Here is a 13,915-nt window from a genome sequence, read left to right on the forward strand (position 1 = left end):
CAAATTTGGGGAATTTTTTAAAATAAAACTTTTAAGGAATTATTGGAATTTTCTTCCTGAAGGTTTTGCAAATTTTCAGAAATTTGGGGAATTTTTTTGCTGAAATATGGGATTTTTTTCAGACAAGGAAACAATAGTTTTTGGTGCCTGTAGATGAGGACAACAGGAGGTGAAGAAGCATCTCCATGAATGTCAGGATCCAAAGTTTGCCTCCAGGACACTGTAGTTTAACATCATGACTGATGTTGTTCACTAACGTGTCAGTGGTTTGATGTTTTGGCTGATTGGTGGATCAACCAGTTAGCTTTCCCCACATGTAGGTCCACGCTGCACATTGTTGAGATGTTTCCCTTTTCTCTGTGACCAGCAGCTGCTCAAAACATTCGTCTCTATGTGGGTTCGATGTTTACGTGTCTTTCAGAAGCACCATTTCAGCTTCGTTCAGTGAAAGTCACACAGCACATCTTTTGAAGGCTGAGCTTGCCTCCTGCCTCTTTTGTCACATTGTTATGTTTCTACCAACAGTCAGTACATGAAACAGGAAGCAGGAATGCGAATGTCGGTTACTTGCTTGCTCTTGATACAACCAAAACACTTGTAAAAACATTGCTCTACAGCGCTACTAGTGGTTAAGAAAATCCCCAGGGCATCTTAAAGTTACGCTCCAAAAAATGACAAATAATAACAATCTCATAGTGGAGATAAATGATTTCATGCTGGAAAAAGCAGATTTTGGAAAGTAAATTTGAAGATATGCTTTTACTAAAGTGTTAATTGTACAATTACGTGTGATAATGGAGGTCAACTTGATTCAACTCTCGCAACAAGTACAAAGAAGATAATCATTTTATGCATATTATAAAAACTGCTAAGCTTGGGTTTATTTTAAATTTTGTGTCATTGCCTTTTGCTAGTAGGTAGGAACAACATTTTCCTAATGTCCCTGAATGCAACACTTCATTTAAACACCTTTTTGGAGTGTACAAAACACACTATAAAGATATTTTATTGACTGTATTAGTGAGTCATGCACAAGAAGGATTATTAAAACAGTAAACTGCAGTAATCTCAGTCAGGTAACCAGACAGTTTCACATTCTTCACTGAAGCACAGCTCCTCTGACATGAAATGTGTGGCAGTAGATCCAGTCTACAAACTACGAAACGCTACTGAACATACACGTGTTCCTATCAGATACATAATATTCAACGTGAGCTACTCATTGTTGTGTTTGGTTCTGTACAATAGAGTATAAATGCCTTTTGGTCATGTTTCATTTCATGCTAACTTTTGGTAACTTGTCAACCATGTGTTCTCTTTTTTTCACAGCTTTTAAATCTTTGGTAAGAAAACTTTGAGAGGCTCATTTTCATGCACTTTATCCAGGAAGCCCAGGTTGAAATAAGGGTACAGCGTCTCGGTGAAGGTCTCCCTGAAGGTGTAGAGGTGCGTCATGCTCTCCGCGTTGTAGAAGGACACCAGGCCCCTCTTGTAGTCCAGGTACACGCCGATCCTGGCCAGCGGCTCCTCCAGCGACAGGACGGTCGGAGGGGAAGTTCCAGCCATGTACTGAATCCCATAAGACAGGGAGAGGGTCCAGAAGCCGTTAGCTGGGAGGGCTTTGATGACTCCCTTTCTGGGCACCGACTCCCGGGCCACCCCCACGGTCCACACGGTGCTGCTGTAGACTTCAATCTCCCAGTAGTGGCGCCCGTGGGTGAAGCCTTGGCTCCCGAGCAGCGATAGGGCAGCATTGAACCTGTAGGGGTTGTCCTCCACGGTGTGGTTGAAGGTCTGGTAACGAACGCAGGTGAGGGAGGAGGTGAGGCTGAGCCAAGGGTTGGCCGTGCTGGAGTTAAAGGTGATGGCTGCTGGAACTAAAAAAAAAGAGAGAAGTATAAGACTAGAGATTTAACCCTCGTGTCGTCCTGTGGGTCAAAATTGACCTGGTTTAAAGTTTGAAAATGTGGAAAAAATATGTTTTTACAGTGAAACTTCTGATGTCCACATTTTCAACATTTTTGGGAAATTTTTAAACACTTTTTGGTGGAAAAAAATGCTAATTTCGCTGGATTTTGGTTGATTTTTTGTAAATGTTCTTAAAGAAAATATTAGAAGTTTTACTGATATATATGTAATCACTTTAGATATTTTTAGGGTTTTTTTTTGAAGACTTTTAATCATTTTTTGAAAATATTTACAAGAATTTTCTTGCCAAATTTGGTGGATTTTTAAATAAAACTTTTAAGAGAAAATTTTAAGGAATTGTTGGAATTTTCTTTCTGACGGTTTTGCAAATTTTCAGAAATTTGGGGGATTTTTTTGCTGAATTTTTGAAATTTTTTTTGGACAAGGAAACAATATTTTTTGGTGCCCGTAAATGAGGAGAACAGGAGGGTTAAACATGTACTTCAGTGATTCGGGTGTATAAGAGCCTCATACTGCACCTGGATAAATGCTTCCTCTCATGGATTTCCACACTCTGTACTGCAGGGGCCCTGCAAAGCGACCCTCGCACAGACTTGGCGGTGTAAATAGAGGTTTCTCAAACTTCAGCGAAGGCCTGCCAACAAAAGCAAAGTCCATCAGTGAAGAGAGAGAACAAAAACAGCAAGAATAAACAGTCCGACTTCTCCCACACTCACCTCTGGAGCAGCACTTTGATGCTCTGAAGAGAGACACGAGAATAAACACAGGAAAAGAGACAGAGATGGGTAATTAGTTTTGCTGCATCTGAAAGAAGAGGCAGCTTTTTCCACATGACATCAATGTCTGAGCTCACGCTATCCCGCCCTGTGGGATCTCCCTGTGGCCGGGGGAAAGTCCCGCCAGCCGAGGCCAGAGCGTGGCCTCGTGCCTGGGCTAAACTCCTTATTCTCCAGATCAGCGGGTGAGATCACTGGCCTACATCCTGTCTGAGCTCGCTGACAGGAAAAGTCTTTTGTTAGCAGAAAATTAGCAGCATTACTACCAACATGTCAGTCCTTACTCTCGACCTACATGCACGCTGACATGATCAACATGTTTCTTCCTCTAAGAACTGTGTGTAAACTGAGCAGGAAAGCCAGAGGCGGTCACACCCTGCTCAGTTAAAGCTTAAATGTGGATTTTGGAGCCTGTTAACATGTTGGCAGAAAAATCCATGTCTGCTACATGAATGAGTGGGAAAAAAAACTAATCTTGGTCCAGAATTTTGCCTTTTTCTTTGGAAGCAAATAGGTTTGAAATGAAGAGCTCAGCATTTCTTTCCTCAATCATCCCCAGAGCTGACTCATCAGGCTGCTAATGCCTTCCAGATGAACCGAATCGAAGTTCACATGAGCTGGACTCACTCGGAGCAGAGTAAATGGGTCCTGCTCCTTCAGTTTGTCCTCGATCTCGTGGACGGCCCTCTGCAGACGGGAGATCTCCACACACAGCAGGGCCTTGTGCTCGTCCAGACGAATCAGCTCCCGTCTCTCCTCCGTCTTCAGCTTCACCTGCAGCAGCTTCTCCTCCTGGTACAGGAACTGGTGCAGGTCGCTGAACTGGGCCTCGATGCGCTGCTTCAGGTCAGCAGTGTGCTCCTGAGAGGGTGGGAGATGATGGAAGTTACAGGAGTAGCTGTCTTTACATTTAACAAGCTTGACAGTGTGTGCACAGACAGACAAAAGCATGAATCCATGAGCAGATGACGCAAATCACACCTTCTGCTCCTTCTTTATAGGCCATTAAACTGGTCAGACTGGACATTTATAGTGGTGCAAATGTAGGTTCAGCGTGTTTCATCTCACCTTCAGCTTTTTGACCTCGTCTTCGGCCTCCCTGTCGTACTGCAGCGCTGTGTTGAGCTCAGCTTTCAAGGAATCCATTGAGCTGTTCAGAGACGCCTGTCAGGACAAAAACACATCATCACTGCACTTTAAATACAACGTTACACCTGATTTTATTAGTTGATGTGGTTCAAAAACAATAAATAGACACAGATAAACGATCTTAATCTTTGTGTTGTCCTGTGGGTCAAAATTGACCCATTTTAAAGTTTGAAATGTGGAAAAAGAAATATATTTTCACAGTGAAAGTTCTGATGTTCAAATTTTCTACATTTTTGAGAAATATTTGAACATTTTCGGGTAAGATAAAAAGAAGTGTTAAAAATGTTTCTCAAGAACATTCACATAAAAATCAACTAAAATCCAGCAAAATCCGCTGGATTTTAGTTGATTTTTTTGTGAATGTTCTTAAAGAAAACATTCAAAGTTTTACTGATATATAATGTTTGTAGGATTTCTATGGAAGATTTTTACTCATTTTTTGAAAAATATTTACAAGAATTTTCTTGCCAAATTTGGAGGATTTTATTTAAAAAAATAAAACTTTTAAGGGAAACTTTTATGGAATTATTGGAACTTTCAGACCAAAGCAATATTTTTGGTGCCTGTTAATGAGGACAACAGGAGGGTTAAACATGAAAAACACAGACATGGACCACTTCACTTTGGTAATCAGGGATGCAGAGCAGTAATTATCAACACAAATATGTTCTATTTTTGAAACTCAGTCAAAGCCTGGAGAAGAAAAATGTTTTCTGGACAATCACAGGCGGTGGTCTCGTGCACAATTTAGAGACGATGTTGCAAAAGCCAGGCAGAATTCCTGTAAAATGTGGATACCTGATTCCTGAGATGCCGACTTTCTTTGTTTTTTATTATTTTGACATCCTGCAGAGCCTTTCACGTCACACAGGCACCTCATCAGATCTAAACTCACCCTGTACTTCTGTTCAGCCTCCTGGACACACACCATGGTGTGATTTCTGTGCTCCTGTGACAGACCACACACCAGACACACCAGCTCCTGGTCCTCCTCACAGTACAGCTTCAGCTCCTCCCTGTGTCGGCTGCAGCGAGGCACCGGCGCTGGAACCCTCTCAGTCACCCCAACATCTGGCAGACAAGCCGCCGGCCCGCTCTCCTCCAGGCCCTGACAGTAACTCTCCACTATGTTGGCAACGATACGGTTGGGCCTGTAGCTCTGTCCGGGGTAAACCTTCCTGCACTGGGGGCAGGAGCCGGTGCCTCCCTGTCCGGGGCCCCTGGGTCCTGCCCAGTAGCCCTCGATGCAGCCCTGGCAGAAGGTGTGATCGCAGGGCAGCGACACCGGCTGCTTGAAGAGGTCCAGGCAGATGGAACAGGTCAGATCTCTGCTGATTCTGTGAGCAGAGCTTTTGGCCACTTGTCCTGCTATGGGAGGCTGTCGCAGCTTTTCCATTGCTGTCTGCACAGCAAAGTCTCCTTCTTTGGGTTTCCAACTTTTCTTCTCTGGCTTTATCCCCTGGTTCAGTTTCTCCAGGTTCTGCAGATAAACCGTCTGGATTTTCTTCACTTCTTTCTGATTCTTGCTCATTCCTTTGCCTTTGTTGTTCCCCTTTGTTCTGGCTGTACAGCTGGACCTCGGTGTCCTTCCTCTCCTGCAGAGCGTGGCCGCTGTCTTTGGCCTCCAGTCTTCCTGTTGACTGTGGGGGAATTAAGTGGGTGGTGCAGACGGAGCCTCAGCCTCTCACATCCACATCAGATAGTGAGGGGATCTCAGCGCCCCCCTTTTTCCCCTCAGCCTGACGTCACACAGTCAGGAAACCGAGGCGGACCGTGGATATTCTTTTCTTGGCATGTTTGTTCAGTGAAGTCTGAAAGTCCTGCTTCTCTGAACTCTTAATCTGCAGCAGAGTAGCTACAGAAAAATGTAAATCCATTTTATGTGACTGTGAGTGTGTTTAAGGCAGAGAAAGCAACGAGGAACTCTCCAAGTGGCAACACACAAAAGATTTCCTGCTTCTTTTTATGACACGGCTCTCTGCTCTGTGAGTAATCATAGTAGCTGAGGGGTAAACAAGATCATTAAGAGATTTACACGAAGAAAAACGAGGAAAGCTCCAAATACAAACACCTCAAGCATCCTTCATGCTGCTTTTTCCCTGTGTAGTTATGAAAACAGTTTGTTCCCTCAGGACTTAAACATCTGTTCAGTGCAGCCGATTTCTCCTCAGTGAATTGTAACATGATAAAAAAAAGAATCGAGCTCAGCAGCAACTTATGAACAGATTGGATGTTGCAGGATGTTACATCAGGCTAATCACACAGTAGACTAAACACAGACACGCTGTGATTATTTACTGGAACATAATCACAGGTCGGGGGAGTAAAACCACAGCTGGATTAAGTTAATTTGAAAATTGAGTGAGAGAGCACTTTTATGATCCTCTCTGGTGTCGAGTTCATCATGACGGTCTGAGCTTATTGAGAAGATTGTCAAACCCTCTGAATGTCTTCAAAACAGCAACTCTGTTCTGGGTTTAGTAAATATATATTGCCTCTGTTTTACACATGCAGAGTGTTTTTTCTGGTAGATCTGTTATTGATCATACTAGAGACATACTTGTCTGGTTTATTTCAAGTCTGCTTCAATCAGTCTTGTACATGAAAGGCTAAAGATCTAGTCTCTGTAGTATGTTAGACACAATAGTGACCTCTGGTGTCCAAACTAAACATTAAACCAAGAGAAATAATCTATAATTCTGCAGTAACATTGAGAGAAGTTTTGCGAAAAATGATCGAAACTCGTGCTCATGATACTAGTTTTTGTAATTTTTCAAGCAAATAAAAATTTTCAAGAGACTACTAAGTGGAAGGTCGCAGGTTCAAGACCCACCACTGGCATTTTTCTTTCTTTGTCAGGATTTTTGATAAAATTTAAGAAGGGTCTGATCCTGAACCAGCAACCTGCAGCTCCATAGGTAAATCCTTAACTCACTGAGCTACAGATCAGACAATAAGAAATAAATTCGTCGTCCCTTTGTCTATGGAGTAATAGGCGTGCCAAATCAAAATATATATAAATAAATAAATAAATAAATAAATAAATGTGGAAATATAAAGAGAAATAAATAAATAAATGTGGAAATATAAAGAGAAATAAATAAATAAATAAATAAAAAGGAAAATTTTGTCTTTGCTTTTACCTTTTCAGTTTTTTCCTTTTTATTTTTTTATTTATTTATTTCTCTTTATATTACCACATTTATTTATTCATTTATTTATTTATTTATTTATTTATATTTTGATTTGGCACTCCTATTACTCCATATTTGTCATCGTAGTTTGTGTTCCTGATAAAGTGACCACATGGGTGGAGTCAGAGTGGAGCTCCAACAAAACCTGTCCAGGTAAAAGGCCACTTTGACAAACAGGAGGAACTCTTTAGTAAAATGCAGCTTTCCTAGCTCTGTAAGAAGAAATTATATTTTAAAGGATTTTAGAAAAGAAAAAATTGAAAAAATTAGATGTCGATATCTGGCTTTCCCTATTCCATTCAAAATGAAAGAAGTCCACTTCAAAATTTTGAACAAAATATACCCAACTAATGAATTTTTAAAAAACAAATTCAAAATAGAAACTGGAAATTGTTCCTTCTGTGATACAGAAGATGAAAACCTTGAACATCTCTTCTTTAATTGTAGAATAGTACAGATGTTCTGGCAGGATTTTGAAAGTTGGATGCAATCAAAGGGAATTTGTGGAATTACACTGACTGATAAAAACATCAAATTTGGGATAGATATTAATAACAACAAAATAGACTATGGTGTGAACAATTTATTAATACTCTGCAAACATTTTATACATAAATGCAGATTTATGAAAATTAAACCAACTCTAACCCACTGGAGGAATGACTTTAAGCTCTTTGCTAAATCCTTAAATCTGATATTGCATAAGAATGCTGGTCTTCTTGAAACTTTTTGTAGCGAATTTAACTTGACTAACTGATTCCATTTATAACATGATTTATTGTTTGTATTTTCTTTCAACTGCCCCCTTGCTCTTTGTTGTATCTGTTTTGTTTTTGTTGTATGTTGTTAATCTATATTTCAGATGATAGAATTTGGTGGTACCTAATTAATGTATCCTGTTCAAAATTTAAATAAAAACCTTAATAATAAAAAAAAAAAAAAAAAAAAAAAAAAACTTTGACAAACAGGAAGTGGAAGATTCCAAGCAGATTCATAGAAGGGGGAACCGGACTGTACTAAGTGTGGTCCAGTATAGAGGGGTGTTTTGGGGATTTGAAGGCTGATAATGATTATTGGTGAGACATTTGGAGGTGATATTCATTTGCAGTAAATGAAAGTATTTAAAATCTTGGCGTTAAACTTAGAAGAACACAAACTCTAACAGAAAACTTTGTTGATATGTTTTTGTTTTGTTTACAGATGTTAAGTTAAAGGAGTTTTATTCATGACGTGTAACCAATCAAATCACTCCAGAAGACAGAGCAACCACAGCTAGATAAAGGTTCAGAGCCAAAGTAGCGCCATTTATAAATGGATTTATTACCGGAAATCAGTAAAAAATAAAATACTGATAATCAGTAAATCAGTCAGCCCACAATTACTAAAATGTATGTCTCTTTCCTTTGACTTGTTATTTGTACAATATACAATGTATATGATGGCATTTTTTGAACCAAAGGCGACTCTATGATGTTTTCTCAGAGACATACTATGCTGCTCTGTTTGTTCTGGGCTGCTGCACTCTGTTGTTTTCTGGATTGTACTCAGCTGCAGAAAAACTCTCAATACTTTGGGAAATTTTTAGAAGTAAGAAACTGTTTTCAACCAATAAAAGAACTGTTCTGAAAAATTCAATATCGCCAAAGATACACGATGTAATGAGACAGCTCAAGTATTTGATGCATTCTTTGGAAAACAGAAGCTTCACCGGTGGTTCTGTGGCTTCTTCATTTTGTCCTACACAGACAAATATGCATATGTATTTAAATAAACATGACATTCTGTGCACTACATCGACATACGAAGAGAAAATCCTGCAAAAAAGCAGGTCGCATATGGTGTATGTGCTGCATTAGTTATGATGTGCAGCGAGTGCAAAGAGAAGAAAAGACAGAATGATATGAAACTTTTATCTGCTGAATTCTACATTCTCTGAGGCTTTGGGGGAAATAAGTAAAACGAACAGCACACGGTGTAATTAACCTGTAACCTTCAGCGGTCGCTAATAAAAATGACCATGACAGCATCTTGAGAGCTGCTTGTATTTAATTAACACGGGGGAGGGATTAGGATTGGAGAGTTAATTAAAATGATGGAAGGCCTGCCAGCCTCATGGGTTAAACATCTGAGTCGGGTACGACACATGGTCACGTAAGTGGCTGTATTCTGCTGCTTTATAGTCAGTTTTAAAAATAAAGGTAAAATCATTTTAGATTTCAAAGCTGGAAGCTGTCAGGTTGTAAGTAGTGTTAAGTTTTCTAGTTTCTGCGAAAAGACTGCAACAGTTTGGACTTTGTGCTCATATCTGAGTCAAAGTGCTAAAGATAAATTGATAGCAGCAGTAAAAAGAAGAGGCTGAAGGGAAGAAGATGCCCTGGAACTTGTATATTCGAAGAAATGTTTATCCTGATGCTTAAAAGACACAATATGGCCTCCAACACGGACAAGAGCCTGTGAGCAAAAAGACGAAAAATTGTTAACATACACTTTCAAAAAAAAAAAAGACATTTTAGCACTTTTTAGGTCTAATTTATGAACATCTTACTGTAATTTTCCATTTTGTCAAATCACAGATAAAAAGTATAAATTTACATGCCAACTGTAAAAAATATAAAAACAGGCTAAAACTTCCATTGAAAAACAAATAAACAAAAAAGAGCAAAAAAACAAGGAATTCATTCTTTGGCAAGGTTTTAACACATTTTTTGCTGTGTTTTTGTGCATTTAAATCAGTGAGAAAAACATTATTTTACAGATATTTGCTACCATTTAAAAATATTATATAAAAAAATCTAATTATTATTTGACTTCTACTGGTTATTTATTGGCTATTATTTGAAAAAATATTGTTACATTAAAAAAATCTGATTGCTAATTTACTTCTAATTGTTATTTGCTATTATTAAAAGTATATATATATAAATATCTAATTGTTATTTTTACAGATTTTTCCTATTTTGTTAAATGACAGATAAATGACAATAACATGAAAAATCTGTGCTTTTATAAATGGTAAAACCTCATTTTGCAACATTTGACTGTAAAACTTATATCATGTTTTACTGCGGTTGTTTTTTCCGACCACATTTGTTCCTGGAAGATGACGGTTCTCCACTATCCTTCAGGTTTTAATGAAGCGTTGGACGGCTCTTACCCTGATTTTAGTAGTTTCAGAAACCTCCTTAGTTGTTTTCTTTGATGCAGGCCAATAATTTGACCCTTCTTACACAGATTAACGTCCTTTCCATGACTACAGGATATGTCTTCCTACATGGTGAAAAGAGAAGCTCCTCGCTGCATCAGCTAGGGTTAAATAAGTTGTTGCAGCTGAAACGTATTCATCACTGCAGTAATTATCCAATGGGAGGCTCTTAACTATTTGCTTTTGTTTGTTTTTTTTTGCCCAGGCAGTGTGTCCAGAATTACAAAAGTAACTTTGTGCAAAAAAATTCAAAGTAAAATGCATCTTAAAGGAGCATTTCCTATTTCAGTGACAGAAGTATTGTGCAAATATTGACCAAACTGTCAAAAATGAACCCTGTTCAAGGAGGTTATCCTCCCTTTGGGATTTCATCGATACCCCAAATTCTTCCTCGTCAGACCCACAGAAAACCTACCCAGGAACTAGTCTGATTCTTAGACATTGTGAGCGTTTACAGCCCCATCTTCATTCCAAATCTGGACCAGATACAGCATCTACCCTTTGTTCCAAACCTGCACTGTTTAAAGCCTGTGGATTAACTTATTATACAAGAACACAAAAACACAGCATTCCACTCTTTTTAACAGATTTTTTTCTGGCACCTTTGCTGCCATAGTTTCACAGCTTTTGTAACTTTTTTCCAGTGTGTGGTTTCACAGCTGAAAGCCTTTTTTTGATGATGATGCATCACCTCTAAAAACAATCCAATGCAATACTTTAGAAAACATCCCACAGCGCTTTTGTTGTACTGGAGATTTTAATTTAGTCTCTCCTATATTTCTATTCTATTGAGGCTTCGGGCGATGAACTGTAAAGTGTAAACAACAAGAAACCTTTAATGTCCTCTTCGATATGAGGCTGTGAGACCTCATTTAGCTGCAAATCTGAACACGCAGCTGCTGTAAATTATGCATATGTTAATAATATTATGGCGGCTAGGTTTGTTTGTGTGTCTCTTATGATACAAAGGGGTGTAGAGCAGCAGATATTTGTGGCACAGCTGGAGACAGAGTGTGAATATGCTCGTGAATGTGTGCAGCCATGCGTGTGAGCGTTTGTGGCAAAGTCGTGAGGGGAAAAAATACAACATTTATGCGGAAAGAGAGGAAATAAAAGTATTTCCTTTGCACACACACACACACACACTATAAACACATCTGCACTGCACCCTCAATTAAACCCGATGCTCATGTGAAAGGCACCGGGGAAACTGGAGGCTCTCTGGATCTTGTGAGGCTAAAAATAACTTCAGTGTCTGCAGGAGTGAGACGAACCTGTCGGAGGATAAGAGCCACAAGGACGGAGTGTATGAAATTACACCAGTTTTCTGTTCATGGAGTGCAGCTGTAAAGATATTATTGTCAATAAATACAGCAAACAGAAGCAGCAAATATGCTGCTGCTTGTGATAGGTTCCATTTTTAGCCTTGCTTTGCTGAATTTATTGTGGACATTCCTCATACTTTGGTTTAAAAATGAATATTGATCCCATTATGCTTACAGTTAGGTCCATCTATATTTGGACAGTGACTAGGATTTTTTTTTTACTTGTTTAATGAAAAATATTCCAGTTATAGTTATATAATGGACATAAAGTGCAGCCTCTCAGCTTTCATTTGAGGGTTTCCACATTCAAACTGGATGAAGGTTTTGACTTTCAGCTCCTTAACATGTTTCATCCTATTCTAAAAGGGACAAAAAGTAATTGGACAGTTGGCTCAAAGGCCATTTCATGAGTAGGTGTGGAAAATTCCTTCATTATGTCATAACCAATAAAACAAATAAAAGGCCTGGAGTTGATTTGAGGGGAGGTGCTTGCATTTGGGAGATATTGCAGTGAAGACAACAGGAGATCTCTGTGCAGGTGAAACAAGCCATCCTTAAGCTGTGAAAACAGAAAAGGAGTGGCAAAATCTACAGTTTGGTACATCCTGAGAGAGAGAGAGAAAGAAAGAAAGAAAGAAAGAAAGAAAGAAAGAAAGAAAGAAAGAAAGAAAGAAAGAAATCACTGGTGAACTCGACAAAAAGACCTGGACGTCCACAGAAGACAACAGTGGTGGATGATTAGAGAATCATTTCCATGGTGAAGAGAAACCCCTTCACAGCCAGCCAAGTTAGAAACACTCTCCAGGAGGTTCAAGTTTACCATAAAGAGGAGACTGCATGAGAGTAAATACAGAAGGTTCACTCATAACCCTCAAGAATAGACAGGCTGGACTGGGCTTTGCTAAAAAAAAACATCTCTGGACAGATGAAACCAAGATCAACCTCTACCAGAATGATGACAAAAAACATATGGAGAAGGCATGATCCAGAGGATACCACATCATCTGTAAAGCATGGTGGAGGGGGTGTGATGGGTCTCTGGTGTTTATTGATGATGTGACTCTGGACAGAACCAGCCGTTTGTTCAGAGACAAACTGTTGGCTCAATTCCAACCAAATGCAACCAAATTGATTTGGTGGCGTTTCATAATACAGATGGACAACGACCCAAAACATACAGCCAAAGCAACCCAGGACTTTATTAAAGCAAGAAGAGGAATATTCTTGAATGGCCGAGTCAGTCACCTGATCTCAACCCAACTGAGTATTTCACCTGTCAAAGACTAAACTTCAGAAAGAAAGGCCCACAAACAAACAGGAAAGGAAAACCGCTGCAGTAAAGCCTAGCAGAGCATTAAAAAGGAGGAAACCCAGCGTTCAAGACTTCAGGCAATTAAAGGGTTTTCATACAAAGTATTAAAAATGAACATTTTATTATCAGTTTTTTATACTTTTGATCCCCCGTGGATTGTGTTTAAAAAAAAACATTTAGTTCCTGACATTTTCATGCAATCTTTTTGATCAGCCCACTAAATTAAAGCTGAAAGTCTGAACTTCAACCACTTCTGAATTGTTTCATTAAAAAAATCACTGTGGTACTGTGGAGAACCAAAATTAGAAAAATTTTGTCTCTGTCAAAATATTTATGGATCTAACTGTAGTTGTTCGCGCTCATTGCTAATTTGGAAGCGTGCTACTGCACTAAAGTATCATGAAAGTAGAGCGTTGGGCTGGTAAACATCATTATGCAAACATATTATCATGCAGATGTTAGCATTCAGCTGTGCACATAAACACAGCCTCAGTGAACAGAGCAGAGCTGCAGAAACACTGTTAAAGAGCACTGATATCTGCACTTAGTTTGAGAATATTTTTAAAAACAACATCTCAAATCACCAGAAAATGCTTCTAGCTTGTATAATAATATGGGATTTACAGAAACGGAACTAAAACAGGGATTAATAGAGTTTCTGCTTTATCTGCTCTTCTGTTTTCACTTTTCATGTCTCTTATCAGACTGGTTGAGATAAAGTTTGACCTTCATTCTCTTTATTCCCAAACACTGATGGACACAATCTCCTGCAGTGAGACACAGTTAGGAGAAAGTATCAAACATTTTTTTAATCCTGTAATCTCCTCATATGACTAAAAGGAGCAACAATAATCAACAATGCATTCACAAACAAACATAAGAACACATCATCCAACATCTCCCTCTCCCTCCATGTTGGTCTCCATCCCTGCTTCTTCTTCTTTTTTTAATCTGACGTCCCCAGACAATAAAACCTCCCACCTCCTCATGACTTTCATAGGATTTAAGAGGAGGCACTTTAACAGACT

The 13,915-nt window shown here is 39.0% G+C and overlaps 1 protein-coding gene across 1 annotated transcript; it reads right to left on the minus strand.

Moving 5' to 3' along the window:
- Positions 1 to 970: 970 nt before the first annotated feature.
- trim69 (tripartite motif containing 69) lies at positions 971 to 5,550 on the minus strand. Its single transcript, XM_022203866.2, has 6 exons — positions 4,750 to 5,550; positions 3,774 to 3,869; positions 3,333 to 3,566; positions 2,646 to 2,668; positions 2,448 to 2,563; positions 971 to 1,877 (listed from the first exon to the last, which is right to left on the minus strand). Exons 1-6 carry the CDS (start codon positions 5,383 to 5,385, stop codon positions 1,333 to 1,335), a joined length of 1,650 nt encoding a protein of 549 aa, XP_022059558.1. The 5' UTR covers positions 5,386 to 5,550; the 3' UTR covers positions 971 to 1,332.
- Positions 5,551 to 13,915: the final 8,365 nt, after the last annotated feature.

The sequence above is a fragment of the Acanthochromis polyacanthus genome, chromosome 18, assembly GCF_021347895.1.
Source record: "Acanthochromis polyacanthus isolate Apoly-LR-REF ecotype Palm Island chromosome 18, KAUST_Apoly_ChrSc, whole genome shotgun sequence".
Classification (NCBI taxonomy): Eukaryota; Metazoa; Chordata; class Actinopteri; family Pomacentridae; genus Acanthochromis; species Acanthochromis polyacanthus.